This window comes from Bubalus bubalis, chromosome 1 (genome assembly GCF_019923935.1).
Source record: "Bubalus bubalis isolate 160015118507 breed Murrah chromosome 1, NDDB_SH_1, whole genome shotgun sequence".
In the NCBI taxonomy this organism is placed as follows: domain Eukaryota; kingdom Metazoa; phylum Chordata; class Mammalia; order Artiodactyla; family Bovidae; genus Bubalus; species Bubalus bubalis.
The window spans coordinates 38725411-38746288 of record NC_059157.1 but is presented as its reverse complement, the minus strand read 5'-3'; the positions used below and the strand labels follow the sequence as shown (position 1 = coordinate 38746288).

The 20878-nt window shown below is 41.1% G+C and overlaps 1 protein-coding gene across 1 annotated transcript; it reads right to left on the bottom strand.

Moving 5' to 3' along the window:
* Positions 1-2444: 2444 nt before the first annotated feature.
* Positions 2445-12867, bottom strand: LOC112583743 (zinc finger protein 705A). Its single transcript, XM_025280725.2, has 6 exons — positions 12785-12867; positions 10293-10363; positions 8668-8794; positions 7562-7657; positions 7006-7084; positions 2445-2582 (listed from the first exon to the last, which is right to left on the bottom strand). Coding segments are annotated over exons 1-6 (417 nt in total). The 5' UTR covers positions 12828-12867; the 3' UTR covers positions 2445-2581.
* Positions 12868-20878: the final 8011 nt, after the last annotated feature.

Below are 20878 nucleotides of genomic sequence, written 5' to 3'. Positions count from 1 at the left end.
GCAATTACTTCTGTTACTGTGGCAGCAATATCATTGACTCAACAACTGCATACTGCCCAATATGTTGATACCATGTCTAAAAATATTTCTCTAACTCTAGCAACACAGGAAGCTATAGATAGAAAGTTGGAGATGAGGGTAGATGCCTTGGAAGAGGCAATAATGCATATTGGGACTGATTTACAGGCTTTAAAAGTGAAAATGGCTCTGTCTTGCCACGCTGATTACCAGTGGATATGCGTGACATCTTTAAAGGTAAACGAGACAGATTATGAATGGGAAAAAATCAAAAATCATATCTCAGGTGTTTGGAACAGCTCTGACATTGGCCTGGTTTTAGGGAAACTTCATAATCAAATACAGACCCTGGAACACTCTCGACTGGATTTTACCACCGCTGGAGCAGCTAATGACTTATTTCACACCTTCTCTAACTTTTATTTCTGGAAAAAACATTTTGTCTAATCTTCTCATAATCATTCTTCCTTGTATTGTCAGGATTCCTCGGCAGAACATTCAGAAGCTCGCGACTGAGCTGCATCTGGCTGTTTTAAGAAATAAAAAAGGGGGAGATGCCGGGAGCTGGCATATTGCATATTGAGTGCATATTGCATATTGAGTGCAGCACTTTCCACAGCATCATCTTTCAGGATCTGGAATAGCTCAACAGGAATTCTATCACTGCTGGGAGCCAGCGTGAGGAACTCCACCCATGACAAAGGTCATGAGGAAGGAGGCTCGGCATACGCAAAGGCGGGATCGAGCCTCAGGAGTCCCCCTGGAAATTCTCGAGCATCTACCCCCAAACCAGAGTCTGCCTACTTTCTGCTTTCACCTACACCTCTGACTTTACGGGGGCTGTTCCCCACTACCTCTCTCTGAAAAAAGAGTTAGCTTACAGCTCCAGTTAACAATTCCTGGGTGTGACAGTGTTTCAACCTACAAACTCCTTTGGAAATCCTCTAGCCTGCCTGAATAGGTTTTTCCGGCCACATGTGATTGCTCAGAGCCTCCCAACTGTGAGAGGCAGGAGATGTTCTAAACTGTCTAAACACAGATTCCTTTGAGCAGTTAAAAGATTGATTAGAAATTGTATTGGTGAAGGGATTTTCACTTGTTGGGCCAATGTTTGCTGCTAAGTCTCCATATCCCTTACCTGCTGTGTCCCTGGCAGTGTATTGATTAATATAATTGGTGTAAGTAGTAGCTTTAATGTTTGTAACCTGGGACCCTTGAGTTAACTCTTTTTCTTGTTATAGCCCACCACACCTTTGCTCTGTAGGAATGCAACTTTATCTAATGCTTTTGGAGGGTGGCTCCTGACCAATCACCTTTAGAGAAAAGTAAGTTTTCTGAAGAAAGGGTCTTAAAATGTTAACAGGCCTCCGGGCCAGAAGATGATGCAAATCACCTAAGCTTTTGCATATGATAAGTTTGCAGGAAGAAAGTCTGGCTTGCTGCATGACTCTACCCCTTCCCCCATTATCCTCTATGCATAACTTAAGGTATAAAAACTACTTTGAAAAATAAAGTGCGGGCCTTGTTCACCAAAACTTGGTCTCCCCATGTCGTTCTTTCTCTCACCTTCTGGCTGAATTATTCAGCCTCTTTTCTCCACTGAATTTCCTCACTGAGCTATCCTTATTTCAGCCTCTTTTCTCCACTGAATTTCCTCACTGAGCTATCCTTATTCTATTACTCTTTATATCCTTAATTAAAGTTTAATTAAGCAGTTGTTTCCTGATCCTCGGCGACGCCGTCCCCGCTTCAAATTTCCTGGATCCACCGGGGCTGGACCCCGGCAGGTGGTTTTCATTTCCTGTGTGGAAAACAGCAGTGAGAGGCCTCCCCAATAACATGAACTAAAACCTAGAAATAGGTAAGAAAGCAGATCCTCAAATCCTTTGAGAAGTTCTTCTATATGATATGTGTAAGATCTAGAAACTCTAAGTTTAAATACATGAGAGATTGAATGATACGCAGAACTGCCTCTAAAGCTGGCTGTAGTGTTGCCACATCAGAGAAAAAGCCATCCACATGCACGGGTCTCCCCTTCCCCACCGCTCCGTGACCCTCCTCATCACAACGCCCAGAGTCTAGTCACAGCCTTGTGAGCAGTCAGCCATAACTGCGGCAAGAGAGCAACCACCGGGTCTCCAGCCTTTTCCATATGGGAGGACAACCTCCAGGTGATTACTGGACTCAGAAGACTAATATCACCACCACATTTAATATTCAAAGGTACCCCTTACTCAGTTTATTAGTTCCTGAAGACAAATCTGTCCTTTAGGGAAAACTAGCCCAGAGAAAGGTGACCAACTGGTGATTCATAATCACATGTGTATGGAACCTTCTGAAAAGCATCTCTGAACTGACTGAGAACTATAGTTGTATTCAAGTTAAACTGCATTGAATAAAGACAGTATTTCTTAGGGATTTTCACATTTTAAAAACTTTTAATTACAGTGTTACAAGTCAAATATGATTGAGATGAAAACAAAGTGAACTTCTTGTAGCCCCCAGGCAGTGAGAGCTCTCAGAGACTAGAACAGGATTTGATGACAGGTTGACTACAGTCATGTCTGGAATTCAAAAGAAAAACCAATAAGATTTTGGAAAACCTATACTAGAACTTCCAGTATTAAAGTAGAAGGTGAATTTAAATGATAGTAATTACAATATTGATACAGTAATTAATGAAAACATTAAATAATGATGGAATATTTTAATGGTAAACATAAATTTCAATTTCATTATCATGTAATATGTGCTTATACTGAATTATGCAGTAATTAATGATATCAAATAATGAAGTACTGTTAACATAGTCTACATTACTAGTATATCAGAATTTGAAAGATGTTAATAAAATTTTAATAGAATGCTTTCTAACATTCTCAGTAATAGTTATATAAAAGTTGTGTGAGATATTATTTATTCAACAAATAAAGTAATATTTCTCAACATCAGTTTTAGGTTTACAACAAAATTGAGAAGGTACAGAGACTGCTCCTTCCCCCAAACCATGCAGTCTCCCACATTGTGGACACCACTATAGACGGTACATTGTTAATAAAGATGAACCTGCACTGACGCCTCATAATCCTCCATGGTCTACAGTTTGCGTTACAGTTTGCTCTTGGTGTTGTGCATTCTGTGAATTTGGACAAATGTATGATGACATGTGTCCACCATTATAATGTCATACAGAGTATTTTCACTGCTCTAAAAGTCCTCTTTGTTGATTAACTTTTTAAAAAGTGTACATTTACAAAAGAATGAGTTATCTGAAGTTATATTTTAATAGCTTTAATTTTCCATGTAATAAAATTATTGCCACCATTTATTTATGAAGAATTCCTAGTACTGGTTCTCATCTGAAATGTCAAGTCACACTCTGACATACTTTACATATATAATTTCTTGGTAAAGAACACTTTATCTGAATGTTTTATTACTATTAACTAGATTATCTTAATCTACAACTTAATCTATGTGTGCTAAAAAAAATATTTGTTAAGTTAATACCATTGATTTTAAATTTCATAATAATTGATTATATTTTGATGTAAAATTTTCATTTTATGTAATTTTTTGATTTCAGTTCTTTTGGAGGAATGTCCTCTGTACATCAACAGTTATGTGGGTACGTGAATGAACCTAGCATGAAATGTTGCTAGATGACAGACCCTAAGATAGAATTAAAAATAGACATTATTTTATTCTTTATATGCCTGGAACATAAAAATCCACGTATTATCACATGAATTAGCAGGGTACATTATGCATAAATCAAAACACATTTATTTTTCCACTATGCTGGCTCTCTAAAAAATAAGCTCTAATAGATTTCCAAAATCAGCTTTTGGGAATTCCCTGATGGTCCAGTAGTTAGGGACTTGGTGCTTTCACTACCCTGGCCTAGGTTCAATCCCTAAATGGGAAACTTAAGATCCTTCAAACCATGTGGCACAAAAAAGTAAACTTTTAATGTATATTCTAAATATGATAATCCAGATTTAATAGTGACAATAACAAAACAGCACACATTCCTATACTATGTTACAGAGCATACAATAGCATTTAGTAATCATTCATACGGAGAAGGCAATGGCACCCCACTCCAGTACTCTTGCTTGGAAAATCCCATGGATGGAGGAGCCTGTTAGGCTGCAATCCATGGGGTCGCTAAGAGTCGGACAAGACTGAGCGACTTCACCTTCACTCTTCACTTTCATGCACTGGAGAAGGAAATGGCAACTGACTCCAGTATTCTTGCCTGGAGAATCCCAGGAACAGGGGAGCCTTATGGGCTGCCGTCTATGGGGTCACACAGAGTTGGACACGACTGAAGTGACTTAGCAATCATTCATAACTTTCCTTGTTATTCTCCTCAATCAAATTAAAAAACTAGAGAAGTTTGGGAAATAGAAAGTTCACCTTTCTGTTGGAGAAAATGACCACTGATCCCCAGAAAGCAGGAGTGAACGTATTATTGTACGATAGTTGGTGAGATAAACTGTAAGCACTTGAGGCCATTTTCCTTTGGGAGATTCAGCCCACTAGGCCCAGGTGAGTGCCACAGTGCCCAGAGCGTGTGCTGTGAGCGTGCCCGCCATCACACCCACACAGGCTTGGTGGATCCCACGTGCACTGTCGTTTCATTGTTACATCACATACAGTTTACACATTCAGAGTAAAAGCCAAAGAGGTTTTTTGTTTGTTTTCATTTCAACTAGTTTTTCACTGTCATGAATGCTCCATACAAAATGAATTTTGTGATAGAAATGTCTATTTTGTATCAATTCACTTACTACTTAAATGTTCTCAAATGAGACTAGGGAAGCCACTGTGGCACATAAATGTAGGTCACTGATCAGCCTTTGAATATCTCACTCACTCCAAGCTGGCATCTGGAGTAAGGCAGGCTCTGCATTTACCAGCCCTGAATCCGACAGGGCGGGCATTAAAACAGCTTCTGAGACTGAGCTGAGTGCAGTGGGTATGAGAATGGGCAGGGCAGAGTTGGGGTGCAGAGAGAAAATTGACATATGTTCCTAGTGCAAGGGAAGGTGAGAGACCAACATCAGGAGAAACTGTGGAGGGATCAGCCCTAAGGGGAATGAACCAGGGCTCACGGGCTGCCTGGACCCTGGCTCATCCCTTTGCTGAAGGTCGCTGTTACCACCAGCCCAGCTCCCATCCTCCTCCAGTAGGCTCTCTGGCTCCCATATTTTCCATCAGGTGTTTACTCCATTTCTGTTTTCTCTTGGACCTAGAGTGCAGAGCAGACACCCTGAAAGCTCTAGCTCACCTGCTGCCCTCATCTTCTTTGAGGGCATTTCCACATTAATTGCAGACACACAATTTGTCCCTGTGTAGGTTCTCTGGTGTATATAAATATTAAAATTGAGGATGAAGACAGTCCTTCATTACATTTATAGTGTGAGTTCTTTCACATCAACTAAGGTTAAAGAACTATTTGAAGGCTTTTCCATAACGTGATTATTTTATTTAAGGATTGGACATATGCCTGGAATTTTGGCCACATTTATTTCATATGTAGGATTCTTCTTTGGTGTGAATTCTCTCGTGCTATCTAAGGCCAGAGTTTTAACCAAAGGATTCCTAGTTTTTCCCCAGTGTGATTCTCTTTTGTTGACTACAGATGAAGGAAAGGATGACAGAAAGCTTTACCATGTTTATTACAGACAAAGGATTTCTTTTGTATGAATGTAAGTTAGCCTTTTGACTGAAACACTTCCCATATTCATGACATTTATAGGGTTTCTCTGTAGTGTGTGTTCTTCGGCGTATACAAAGCTGAGTGCACTGATGGAATTCTTTGCCACATGCGTTGCATTTATAGGGTTTTTCTCCTGGGTGAGTTGTTCTGTGTGAATGTAAGTAAGTGCTTTGGCTGAACTGCTTCCCACATACCTTACATTTACATGGTTTCTCTCCCACATGAATTCTTCATGCAAGTAAACATTAGCCCTATGGCTGAAGCTGTTGGAGAAGACTTGAGAGTCCCTTGGACTGCAAGGAGATCAAACCAGTCAGTCCTAAAGGAAATCAGTCCTGAATATTCTTTGGAAGGACTGTTGCTGAAGCTGAAACTCCAATACTCTGGCCCCCTGATGCAAAGAATTGACTCATTGGAAAAGATTCTGATGCTGGGAAAGATTGAAGGCAGGAGGAGAAGGGGACGACAGAGGATGAGATGGCTGGATGGAATCACCGACTCAATGGACATGAGTTTGAGCAAGCTCCAGGAGTTGGTGATGGACAGGGAAGCCTGGTGCGCTGCAGTCCATGGGGTTGCAAAGATTCGGAGACAACTGAGCAACTGAACTGAATTGATGGCTGAAGCATTTACCACATTTGTTAGGTTTATAGGGTTTTTCTCCAGTGTGTGTCCTTTCATGTATAGAGAACTGAGTGCTCTGGTGGAATTTTTTCCCATGTTTATTACATTTACAGTTTTTTCCCCCCATATGATTTAGCACATGTCTTGCCACTGTAGATCTGTGAGTGAAAATGTCCCCCAAATCATTATATCCATGTATATCCTCTCTAGTGTGAAATCTCTCCTGTTCCAAGGAGACAAGAGGCTATTAAAGAGATCTCACAGACATTAATTTTTCTCTACACGACTTCTAGTTTGACCATGCCACGAATAGGCTCCTGTTGAATGCTATTTACATACTCATTGTGTGTTATTTTCTACAACACAGAGAGATTTCCTGTTTCATAACATCTCAACTGCAAATCTATTAAATATTTCATTAGTTTCAAAGCCATGTTTATGCAATTATTTTATAAGTACTCAGGTTATGGTTGCAAGTATGAATTAATTTTTTTCCCTAAATTGAACCTATCTAAAACTTTCTGCTGCAGCAGCATTTACGTTCACCTCAAATAACCATGGTGTCCTACATTCTAAAGCCTTTCAGTTCCCATGCCTTTAATGAAAAGGGATGGGTTCACCCCCTTGAGACTTACCATTTACAATTAGATAAGTCTTCCTTGCAGGTATCTTGCAGGAATATTTCTTCTTGTCTCACAGGGTCACCTTTCCTGTCTAAAATAATGTTAAAAAAAAATGCTAGTGTGGCACTGGAGGAAGAAAACAGTTGAAAGCATGCAAGGTCTGAGTGAGTATGTTTCAAATACTGACCCTGACACAGAGCAAGAATGTGGAAAGGAGGTAAAGTGAGTTAAAACCCATTTTAGAAAACTGAAAATTAAAAAGTATTTTCAGGATTTAAATAAGAGACAAAATAAAGTCAAGATTGGTTGTTGATAAGGTAAAGAGAAGGAAATTTGTCAAAGGTAAGAAAACAGGACAAAGAACATTATACAAAACTTTAAGAGGACGTGAATAGTTCCTTTCTGAGGCCCAAAGAAAATGTGAAAGAGAGTACAGGTCCCAGTGGCCTCCACCGCTTTCCTGAAAACAGAATTCACTCAGGAACCTCTGCCGCTGACATTTCCAGGCATCTGCTCCCCTAGTATCAGGATCTTCCTGATACTGACCACACGGGAGCCTGGAACTCACCTGAACTCGGGCACTGGGGAAATCCTTTCTCTTCCTTCCACAACTCTGCTCCCTGCTTCAGCTGGGAAATCACATCTGATTTGCAGAGTTGATGCCCTGTTTAGAGGGGGGGGAAAAGTATTTTTGTCTTGGATTTAATTCAGGGTTAAAGAACTATGCGCATTCTTTCATTTCAGGGCAGGCTGCCAAGGAAGGACATGGTGAATACCGGAGAACAGCCCAGGAAGAGCACCCCTGACAACACTAAAGGTTCTTTCAGGAAGCTGTTCCTTCTGAGCAGGAACAACATCCTGGCACTGGGCCAACACAGGTGGCTCTTCTTGCTGATGTGTGGGCATGAGGTCAAAGCTAGAGTGAAGAAGCCTCAGTGTTTTCAATGGAGAAATTAAATCTTCCCACAGTAGGATAGGTCCATGGGGTCGCAGAGTCGAACACGACTAAGCGACTGAACAACAACAGTAAGATAAACTTTACTTTTAAAAAAGAATCTAAAACACAGAAGCTCCAGAGGAACAATCTAATTTCTCTTTGGAAATAGATCGCTGGTATAATTTTCATTAATGCATTTTTAACTATCAGGTAAGTAAACAGAGTTAGCTAGTAAATATTTAACACTTGCATTTATTTAGAAATATGGAGAGGGTGGGATGATTTGGGAGAATGGCATTGAAACATGTATAATGTCATATATGAAACGAGTTGCCAGTCCAGGTTTAATGCACGATACTGGATGCTTGGGACTGGTGCACTGGGACGACCCAGAGGGATGGTAGGGGGAGGGAGGAGGGAGGAGGGTTCAGGATGGGGAACACATGTATACCTGTGGCGGATTCATTTTGATATATGGCAAAACCAATACAATATTGTAAAGTTAAAAAATAAAAATAAAAAAAAGAAGCAAGAAAGACAGGGAAGAGTGGTCAGGAAAACTATATTCTTTGGGGCTGACAAAAAACAGGTGTAAGTAAATAAATAAATAAACGAATTAACTTCAAGGAGTTTTGAGAACCATGAAAGAATGTGATTGAGGGCTGAGAAGGGAGGGGAATATGTAGAAGCTGTTCTGGATACTTGTTTTAAAAATGCATCAATGTTGACAGACTCACCCACAGAGACCAGATGACTAATGCTCTCCAGCATCACTTCTCTGAACAGCTTTCTCTGGGAGGTGTCCAGCAGGGCCCACTCTTCCTCGGTGAAGTCTATAGCGATATCCTTGAGGGTCACTGTTTCCTAAAACATGGACATTTTGTGCAGCCAGGGCCTTCCCCACAAAGTGCCATGGGAAGATACTGTATGCAGTAGGGCTGCGTTTAGATTGCTGTGTAAGAAAAAGCTCAACCTTGTTTGGGGTTCTGGTCAAACATTTCTCTAGACTGACATGCCGTGTGTCTCTCACACATACTCAGAGAAAGACGCACCACTTTGTTTTCAAAGTGGCATATGGCTCAGCTAGTAAAGAATCCTCCTGCATTACAGGAGACCTGGGTTCAATCCCTGGGTTGGGAAGATCCCCTGGAGAAAGCAAAGGCTACCCACTCCAGTATTCTGCCTGGGAGAATTCCAGGGACCGTATAACCCCATGGGGTCGCAAAGAGTCGGACACGACTGAGTCACTTTCACTTTCTTTGAAAACAAAACGTCATTACAGTGAATGAGGTAACTGGAGTGGAAATAACCTGGCAAAGCAATGGCCAAATTCTGCAGAACTGAACACCCTCCTGGAGAACATGATAATTAGGTGGCTTCTCCCATCTCTGCACAACTCACATGTTCATGGCCAAGAATAAGATGTACAGTTCAGAAGCAAAGCCCAAAGGGGCCCTAAAACTGCCACACAGAAGGAGTGTCCTGCCCCGACCCTCCTGTGACGGGACCTTGCATCTCCATCTTCTCTGGGACCTTCAAGCATGGGTTATCATGGTCCCTCCTGTACCACCAAGCTGTTTATATGCTAACAGGAAATAGAGGCCTCTCAGTGGAACCTGATCTTTCCAGCCCTTCAAACATTGCTACAGGACCCTAGGTTTATGCTGATATAATCCTTCTTCTTAATGCACAGCCCAAAATAAGAAAACAGTACCAGACATTTCTTTCTGTTTGCAGTTTTGATTACAAAGAAGGAAACTGGGTTGTTGGGGACAAAAGGGATAAGGAGTTTTTTTTTTCTTTTTTTAAGTTATTTAAATGTGCAAGTATATGCTATAAAATTTTGAATAAATTTAAAATTGGGAGAAAATAATGATTCCTTATTGCTCTCTTGCTTGCCTTCTCTCACCCCAATCTCCATGCTGCAGAGCCCTCCTCTGCAGCATCCAAATTACTGGATGGACTAAACTCACTTGAAAAACAAACAGCTGCCTCCCTGCAGGACTAGACACTTTTGCTCTTACTCGTTTCTGCTGCCTATGTTCACCACATGCCTAAGCCCACAGCAGACACTAACATGGGATAAATTCAAAGAAACAACTTTTTACCTTTTCTTCAAGGACATCCTTAAGGGAGTGAGGAATGGAATAAAGCAGTGTAAATATTGGGTAGGGAATTATTTCTCGATTAGTCCCCGACCTGCCCTAAGCCTCCCAGAGTCCTGAGGAAAAATGACTGACAGTAATTTAATTTCATGGGGGCCCCAGGAAATCCAGGCCAAGACTCAAAACCCACTCATCCCTGGGGGAAAAAAAAAGAAAAGATAGGTATCAATTGACAAGAAGGAGCAAGTCCTACTCACCTGGGGTTCCATTGTCTGGAACTTGGTCGCCCTGTCTTCGTGTATATTCTCACCAAAGGGCAGTTCAATGACTAAACAGACAAAGTTGAGGAAAGAGAAAGAAGCCGAGAGACTCCAGTCATTTCTAACATCCCCAGAAAAGCCCACCATCTTGAATCTGCAAACCTTCACATGGTAATGCTCCCCACCTCAGTATAACCCACAGGTACCTGCAGAGAGAGGGAGCAAAGACAAATGGGGAGGGGGCTCTCCTCTCGAAGGGTCGGCAGTAAGTCTTTGGCTCTTGACAGTCATAAAGAAGATATTAACATCCTCATTAAAAAGATAACAAAGCAGAAGCATGGGGCTTTATGGTTTAATTAGACATGTTATTCAGATGGATTATTTAATCCCATCCCTGGCAGCTATCAGGGCTTCTCTGATAGCTCAGTTGGTAAAGAATCCGCCTGCAATGCAGGAGACCCTGGTTAGATTCCTGGGGTTGGGAAGATCCCCTGGAGAAGGGAAAGGCTACCCACTCCACTATTCTGGCCTGGAGAATTCCATGGACTGTATAGTCCATGGGGTCGCAAAGAGTTGGACATGACTTAGTGACTTTCACTTCACTCACTTTCACTGGCAGCAAATCCTAAGAGAACCTGACTCCTGCCATGTGGAGATTCTCTTAGTCACAGAAAAAAAAAAGAAGTAAAACAAAAATGACTAACTTTATTAAGCAACTCTGAGCCTTTAGCTGGTTTTCTGTCACCTGATTTGAAATTGTTAAAAAATTTTTTTTCAGATAAAAACACACTGGGGACACTGCCAAGAAGCAAACATTTTGGTGATTATGAAGAGTTCATATTTTAATGCAAAGTAAGAGAGAGTCAACCCAGGATGCATTTCTGCAAGAATATTTAGCTACACCCTAACTATGTAAATCACTACTACAAATCTTTAAAATATTATGCCCTTTCAGAATAATTGAATCACAACTTACAAATGTTTTTGGTATAAATAAAGTGTGTCTTAACTAATATTTTAGAAAGTAAAACTTAGGGACTTCCCTGGTGGTCCAGTGGTTAAGAATCTGCCTGCCAGTGCAGGAGACATGGGTTCAATCCCTGACCCAGTAAGATTCCACTTGCCACTGAGCAACTAAGCCCTCAAACCGCAACTAGACAATAAGCCCCGCTCACAGCAACTAGAGAAAGCTGTTATGCAGCAATGAAGACCCAGGGCAGCCAAAAATAAATAAATATTTTTCCTTAAAAAAAAAAAATAGAACTGCGATGTCTCAGGCTATCCGGCTGTGATGGCGGCCTGGCAGGTCTTTCCTGTTCGCCATTCCTGCCGACCCCTCCTCCTGCCCTCCGCCGTCGGTCTCAAGAACACGCAATTCTGAAAAAGTGTTAACCAATTATCATTTTGAGTCTAAGCTTTTGTTTCAAAATCAGTATTTTCCCTTCATTTCTTTTTATGACAATTTTATAAACTTCCAAGTGTCCTAGGTTTCTTTCAACAATTCCTACCACACCGAGGTTCTGCAGAAGACCTGTCCTAAGATGAAATTAACTCAGAATTATAAAAAATTGTTATTGGGTCACAACACAAAAAAAGTTAATCATGCAATAATTCAACTTGAAACTGAGAAACGTGGAGAAGCATTACTTTAAAGGTATGAGAGAGAAGACATTTTTCTTTAAAGCCTGTAAAGGGAACTTAATTCTGATTTGGATGTGGGGGGAGGGGAATCAATATTTAAATATGGTTGGAAGTTTTAAAACACCCACTCTTCAATTTTTCAATATTCCAACTATTTCCACTTTACAGAAAAATTACTCTCTAAAAATAAACCAACACTTGTAGTGTTGCAAACACTTCCCTTCCCCCTGAGACCGCGTGACTGCTGACCAGATCCTTCCGCGTCCCCGAGACATGCAACGAACCGCCGCTCATGGTTGCTCCCACCATCCACACGTCTACAAGGTTCCCTTCCTCCAAACTTGTAGAGAGATTTCTCCCCAGAAGCCATCCCGAATCTATAAAAATACTAAAGCAGGCTGTGATTTTTCACCCCAAACCACTTAATGAAAGAATACTTCTGTAAAAGAAGTCTTGTTCATAGTGCTGCTGCTATTGCTGCTAAGTTGCTTCAGTCGTGTCCGACTCTGTGCGACCCCATAGACGGCAGCCCACCAGGCTCCCCCGTCCCTGGGATTCTCCAGGCAAGAATACTGGAGTGGGTTGCCATGTCCTTCTCCAATGCATGAAAGTGAAGAATGAAAGTGAAGTCGCTCAGTCGTGTCCGACTCTTAGCGACCCCATGAACTGCAGCCTACCAGGCTCCTCCATCCATGGAATTTTCCAGGCAAGAGTACTGGAGTGGGTCGCCATTGCCTTCTCCGGTTAATAGTGGATAGGAGTCTAATTTATAGTGCACGAGAACGTGAATAGGACACGGAAAAAGTCCAGAAAATGAAAAGCACATTCCCTCTATTTGAGAGAAATACCTTCTGGTCCCTGTGGGTCCCGAGGGTTCACAGCTCCTGTCATCTCGCCAGGAGATGGTGTCAAGCTCCCCGCGCTGTGACGCATTCTCCACGTGGCGCGCTCTGGTGCCCTCTGCTGGCGGCCGGGCGCAGTACAGGATGCCCGGAAGTGGGGGAGGGTGGCCCGGGTGGGGCGTGGGGGGCGGGGGAGGGGGCCCGGGTGGGGCGTGGCGGGGGGGCGTGGGGGGCGGGGGCCGGCTAGAAGAGCCCGTGTGCCCGTGGATGACAGACGTGAACATCAGGATGAATTATTAAGCTCGGTCTATGTTAATATAAACGACAGTTATTCTTTACGGACATGCATCTCTCTCTCTGTGTGTGTTAGTCACTCAGCTGTGTCTGACTTTTTGAGACCCGCCTCCCGCATTGCAGGCAGATTCTTTACTATCTGAGCCACTAGGGAAGCCATGTCTTTGTCTATTTGTATATATTGATCAGTGGATTGATAGACACAACTTCGGTGGGAATACACAGGTCAGGACAAACAAAAATTTCCTCACACTGTCTGCTGAAAAGCCAAGAAACAAGAACTCCCCTCTAGCAATGAACACATTCAGACCTGTGCTGTTGTTTTTGAAATCATATTTGCTAATAAAAACAAAACCATATTCCTTGGATAAATAGTTCATTCTAGGGTTGGAGCAGGAGAAGGCAATGGCACCCCACTCCAGTACTCTTGCCTGGAAAATTCCATGGATGGAGGAGCCTGGTGGGCTGCAGTCCATGGGGTCACTAAGAGTTGGACACGACTGAGAGACTTCACTTTCACCTTTCACTTTCATGCATTGGAGAAGGAAATGGCAACCCATTCCAGCGTTCTTGCCTGGAGAATCCCAGGGACGGGGGAGCCTGGTGGGCTGCCGTCTATGGGGTCACACAGAGTCGGACACGACTGAAGTGACTTAGCATAGCATAGCATAGCATAGGGTTGGAGCAGGAAATATACAGATTTGTAGATTCTTGTAGTTCCAGAAAGTGAGGAACTGTTAATTCAACAAAACAGCTACACACACACACACACACACACACACATACACACACACACACACACTCACACGCACACACATAGAGGCATAGAAGGGATTATGTCACAAGAAAACAGAAATCAACTAAAAGAGTTCCCAAGGGCCCAAACTGGAACATTTTGAGCAACAGGATAAAGTTGTACTCACTATATCCTAGGATACAAAGTAAATATCCAAGAGTTCATACTGATTTAAATAAAAAATGGGACTTCCCTGGTGGTCCAGTGGTTAAGATCCTGCTCTCTCAAGGCAGGGGACACAGTTTGATCCCTGGTCAGGTAACTAAGATCCCACATGCTGCATGGTGTAGCCAAAATAAATAAATAAATGTATAAAGGATTATCTATATAAACAAATTGGAGGACAGTACAAATCTCCCGTGGAGAGGAATTCCTGATAATTCATGCAGATATCAGCAATCAAGGAGGTGGAGCATAACTCTCCACGCCTCAAAGGCTGTACGTAGTGAAATTCTTCCAAAACAACACATTTTTGGACATGATATAAGCATAACTTTACACTGGAGAAACCTAATCTAAGTAGCTGGACTAACAACACTAGTATCCTAGTATTAAGTTGTTTCAGACTTGTAGCCTTGAAATAAAATGATGAGAATGGTGGATGGTACCTCTGCCATCTTCCTCAAAAAACAAATTAAATAAAAATCCAACAAACAGGGGCTTCCAGGTAGCTTAGTGGTAAAGAATTTGTTCTGTCCCCAGTCCAGGAAGATCCTACATGCCACAGAGCAACTAAGCTCATGGGCCACAACTGCTGAAGTCTGACTGCTGTAGAGCCTGTGTTTGGCAACAAGAGATGCCTCAGCAATGAGAAGCCCTCACACCGCAAGTAGAGAGTAGCTCCATCTTGCAACAACTAGAGAAAAGTCCATATAGTAACAAAGACCCAGCACAGCCAAAAATAAATAATTTTAAAAATTATTTTTAAAACCCAACAAACAATAAAACACAAAAGCCAATGTGATCATAATAAAAATCATTGGCTATATCCCAATGAACTAAATTCCACAAAATTCCAAGATTCCCTGGAGTACTTACAAAGTTCTGCAGTTGCCCGAGAGAGCTGGTCACTTTCTTCAGGACTTCCAGGCCAGTATCAACATTTCCTAACACCAGAGGTGACCTAGAAAGTTTTCATCTACTTAAGAGGAGGTAGGTAGCTGTCTCTGAGCAGCCATTTTGACCAATGGCAGTTCCCTGGCTTTTAAGCTGAAGTAAAAATTTCTGAAGAGGGAGAAAAGTTTTCTCGGTAGCCTTTCCAAGATGGTTCTTGTGTCGTTAGGGGCATCTGAGAAAGATTTCTGGAGTATTATGCCCACCATTCACTCCCTCACATTCTGTGTCATCAAAAGCTGCTTCTGGGTCCCTGAGTTGAAGTAAGAAATGTAGTGGTTTCTCGAGATGTATAAAGATGCCCTCAGCTGGAGATCCCAAATGTCTACAAACAGTTGCTGGGCTTCACAGGGACTTGTGAATCTTTCCAGTCTCAGAAGGGCCTATGACGTCATCCTTGGTCCTCAGATCCCAACATGGAGAACCTCTGCCCCAGAAGGGGAACAAGGTGTATTTCAGGAGTGTCTTCCAACCGAAGGGTTCAGTCAGGTGTATCAGGAGCTCGGAGCCGCAATGTATGAGTATTTGTGTTGGGGACCCCTCACAGACATTTTCAGAAAATCAGACACCCTTGATGAATAAAGAGACTCTATTCATTTTTTATGAATATAACTGAAACACAATACATAAAGGCAACATATGCATTAATAAAAATCATCATGAATGTCAACAGTAACTGTGATCATTATCATCCTAGTGATACTAACGATATAATTCTGACAATAGCACTCAAACTACAAAGAGGGAAGACAAGAGTACAGGTTCCCTTAAGCGAATGACAAGTACAGATCCTGGACTTCTTGGAGATGGTTGGAATCACAGTGTCGGTTACACAATGAAAAGTGTCCCCTGAAGGCAAGGACTACTAATGCCAGGAGGCAACAGAAATGCAAGGCCAATTTCCACATGTGCAATCACAGGGATTCTTTTCTTTTTTTTAAAAAAATTCTAATTGGAGGCTAATTACTACAATATTGTAGTGGTTTTTGCCATACATTGACATGAATCAGCCATGGGTGTACATGTGTTCCCTATCCTGAACTCCCCTCCCACCTCCTGCCCCATCCCATCCCTCAGGATCATCCCAGTGCACCAGCCCTGAGCACCCTGCCTCATGCATCTAACCTGGACTAGCAATCTGTTTCACATATGATAATATATATGTTTCAATGCTATTCTCTCAAATCATCCCACCCTCACCCTCTCCCACAGAGTCCAAAAGACTGTTCTTTATATCTGTGCCTCTTTTGCTGTCTCTCATATAGGGTCACCATTGCCATCTTTCTAAATTCCATATATATGCGTTAGTATACTGTATTGGTGTTTTTCTTTCTGCCTTACTCCACTCTGTATAATAGGCTCCAGTTTCATCTACCTCATTAGAATGGATTCAAATGCATTCTTTTTAATGGCTGAGTAATACTCCATTGTGTATATGTACCACAGCTTTCTTATCCATTCATCTGCCAATGGACATCTAGGTTGCTTCCATGTCCTGGTTATTGTAAACAGTGCTACGATGAACATTGGGGTACATGTGTCTCTTTCAATTCTGGTTTCCTCAGTCTGTATGCCCAGCAGTGGGATTGATGGGTCATATGGCAGTTCTATTTTCAGTTTTTTAAGGAATCTCCACACTGTTCTCCATAGTGGCTGTACTAGTTTGCATTCCCACCAACAGTGTAAGAGGTATCTCGTTTCTCTACAACCTCTCCAACATTTATTGTTTATAGACTTTTTGATTGCATCCATTCTGACCAGCATGTGATGGTACCTCATTGTGGTTTTGATTTGCATTTCTCTGATAATGAGTAATGTTGAGCATCTTTTCATGTGTTTGTTAGCCATCTGTAGGTCTTCTTTGGAGAAATGTCTGTTTAGTTCTTTGGCCCATTTTTTGATTGGGTCATTTATTTTTCTGGAATTGAGCTGCAGGAGTTGCTTGTATATTAATTTTTTGTCAGTTGCTTCATTTGCTATTATTTTGTCCCATTCTGAAGGCTGTCTTTTCACCTTGCTTATAGTTTCCTTCGTTGTGCAAAAGCTTTTAAGTTTAATTAGGTCACGTTTGTTTATTTTTGCTTTCATTTCCATTACTCTGGGAGGTGGGTCATAGAGGATCCTACTGTGATTTATGTCAGAGAGTGTTTTGCCTATGTCTTCCTCTAAGAGTTTTAAGTTTCTGGTCTTACATTTAGATCTTTAATCCATTTGAGTTTATTTTTGTGTATGGTGTCAGAAAGTGTTCTAGTTTCATTCTTTTACAAGTGGTTGACCAGTTTTCCCAGCACCACTTGTTAAAGAGATTGTCTTTTCTCCATTGTATATTCTTGCCTCCTTTGTCAACAATAAGGTGTCCATATGTGCATGAATTTATCTCTGGGCTTTCTATTTTGTTCCATTGATCTATATTTCTGTCTTTGTGCCAGTACCATACTGTCTTGAAGACTGTAACTTTGTAGTATAGTCTGAAGTCAAGCAGGTTGATTCCTCCAGTTCCATTCTTCTTTCTCAAGATTGCTTTGGCTATTCGAGGTTTTTTGTATTTCCATACAGATTATGAAATTATTTGTTCTAGTTCTCTGAAAAATACCATTGATAGCTTGATAGGGATTGCATTGAATCTATAGATTGCTTTGGTAGTATACTTATTTTCACTATATTGAGTCTTCCGATCCAAATATATCCATGGTATATTTCTCCATCCATTTGTGTCGTCTTTGATTTCTTTCATCAGTGTTTTATAGTTTTCTATATATAGGTCTTTTGTTTCTTTAGGTAGATTTATTCCTAAGTATTCTATTCTTTTTGTTGCAATGGTGAATAGAATTGTTTCCTTAATTTCACTTTCTGTTTTCTCATTGTTAGTGTATAGGAATGCAAGGGATTTCTGTGTGTTAATTTTATATCCTGCAACTTTACTATATTCACTGATTAGCTCTAGTTATTTTCTGGTGGAGTCTTTAGGGTTTTCTATATAGAGGATGATGTCATCTGCAAACAGTGAGAGTTTTACTTTCTTCTTTTCCAATCTGTATTCATTTTATTTTTTTTTCTGCTCTGATTGCTGTGGCTAAAACTTCCAAAACTATGTTGAATAGTAGTGGTGAGAGTGGGCACCCTTGTCTTTTTTCTGACTATAGGGGAAATGCTTTCAATTTTTCACCATTGAGGATAATGTTTGCTGTGGGTTTATCATATATGGCTTTTATTATGTTGAGGAATGTTCCTTCTATTCCTGCTTTCTGTAGGGTGTTTATGATAAATGGATGTTGAATTTTGTCAAAGGCTTTCTCTGCATCTATTGAGATAATCATATAGTTTTTATCTTTCAACTTGTTAATGTGTATCACATTGATTGATTTGTGGATATTAAAGAATCCTTGACTCCCTGGGATAAAGCCCACTTGGTCATGATGTATGATCATTTTAATATGTTGTTGGATTCTGTTTGCTAGAATTTTGTTAAGGATTTTTGCATCTATGTTCATCAGTGATATTGGTCTGTAGTTTTCTTTTTTTGTAGCATCTTTGTCTGGTTTTGGTAATCACAGGGATTCTTATGTAAACTCTGGTTCAAAATCTTTAGGTTATTAAGCCATTCAAAAGCAGCAATGTATACTGGGAGTTTTAGAAAGCATGTGTAAGTCCAGGCAAGAAGCACACTCTGAAAAGATCTGAAGTGGCCTTAACCTTTCACCTCTGGATGATCTCATGTAAAGTGAAAGTTGCTCAGTCATGTCCAACTCTTTGCTACCCCAGGGTCTATACAGCCCATGGAATTCTCCAGGCCAGAATACTGGAGTGGGTAGTCTTTCCCTTCTCCAGCGGATCTTCCCAACCCAGGGATTGAACCCATGTCTCCTGAGTTGCAGGTGGATTCTTTACCAACTGAGCTATCTGGGAAGCCCTCAGATGATCTTGTGGCTCAGAGCAAAACTGGCCAACTAGTAAGGATTGTCCTACAACAGTGTCTGCAAAGACTGGTACAGCTGAGTTCTCTTTCTATTTTTGATGTTTTTAAATTTTTAAAATTTATCTACTAAAATTTAATAGAGACACAAGCCTGCAAAATATACACTCTTCTCTCCCATTATATATGCCCATATACTCTCAACCTCTGGTTCTGCTTCTGGAGGCTGACTTGGAATATTTCTGGATGCTGCTCAGGATCCTGCAGGTGGTACAGCAGGAAACACTTCCTTGTAGAGAGTCTCTCTTCAAAGTGTAGGAAAAACCACAAAAATAATTCATAGCAAGAAAGATAAAAATGAATATAATGATGAACAACAGCAACAAGGATGATTTTTCTTTCTTTTCAATTCAAATTTTGGATTGGATGATATTGTAACATATTTAAAGAGGGGGCAAAACATATTGCTAAGAGGGGGCTTCATAGAGAGGGAGTAGTTTAAAATAAAGTAGTGTAAATAGTAGCATAAAATTCATGATGAGGCAGGAGATAATAGGAACTGAATACAAATGTAGAAATAAACTATGAAATTGAGATTAAAGGCAATACTCAGATGGTAAAGAATCCTCTTGCAATGCAGAAGACCTGGGTTCGATCCCTGGGTCAGGAAGATCCCCTGGAGGAATGAACATCAACCCACTACAGGATTCTTGCTTGGAGAATCCGGTGGACAAAGGAGCCTGGCAGGACAGTCCATGGGGTCACTAAGAGTTGGACACGACTGAGTGACTTTCACTTTTCCTGTCATGAGTGAGTGCATGCTGGGAGATCTTCCCAACCCAGGGATTGAACCCAAGTCTCATGTCTTCTGCATTGGCTGGAAGCTGGTTATGAAAGAGATTGCATAAATAATGAACGACAGTACCAAAATAATTTAAATCTAGTGGTAGGATGTATCTATATCCAAAATTATTTCCTTTGTGAAATAGTTTACATATAGCCTGTGAATGTGAGGAAAAAGGTGAGTCCATAGAGAATGAATGGTAATGGGGAAGGTTTGAAGTAATCTTTAAAGAGAATGAGAGACAAAACTGGCAAAATAACCTAATAGGATTGCCAGGCATTTTTCTGAGAAATAACCAAAATGTCCTCAGATACAATGAAATACCTACTGTGTTGCCTAGCTTAATTATTTCCTCTTGGGAATCAGGAATTTTAAGTTTAAAGAGCCATTTATACAACTGTAAGAATTCCACTCAGATGTATAAATGTAAAACTGTGAATGACATGGAAGTAAAAATTATTAACTATATTGTACTATGTAAGGACATTTTTATTTGTTTTCCCGCTAAGCAAGAAATAAAGTATAAAACTGTCTTCCCATTTTCTTTGGACACTTAATAAATTATTAACATGCTCTCTAAAGTACTACATGGCCAGTGTTTTAAGAGTCAAGTTCTCCATCCCAACATTGTTGCCCCCTCATTGTTTATATTTCAATTTTTTGTATTTCTCATCTTTCATTTTATTTGTAAGTATTTGTTTCCTCTAGGGAACTCCAGCTTTATGTACATAGAATTCCATTGTGTCTGTTCTATTTCCAAGACACAGAATGTTTTCTGGTATATAGAGTGCACTCAGAAATATTGGGGTACCTTGGGGTACCAGACCCCCCAGCCGCTGCCCCTCCCGAGTGCGCAGTGACCACAGCGGCGACTGCCAGAGCACGTGGGCAGAAACCCCCCTCCCCTCTGTGGGAGGGGAATGGGTGCGCCAGCTCCGTGGTGGGGCCGTATGCCTTCTGCCGCAATGCTGGAAACGCGGGTTCGATCCCTGGGCCGGGAAGATCCCCTGGAGAAGGAAATGGCAACCCACTCCAATACTCTTGCCTGGAAAATTCCATGGACTGAGGAGCCTGATAGGCTACAGTCCATGGGGTCGCAAAGAGTCTGACACGACCTTGAGACTTCACTTTCACTTTCAC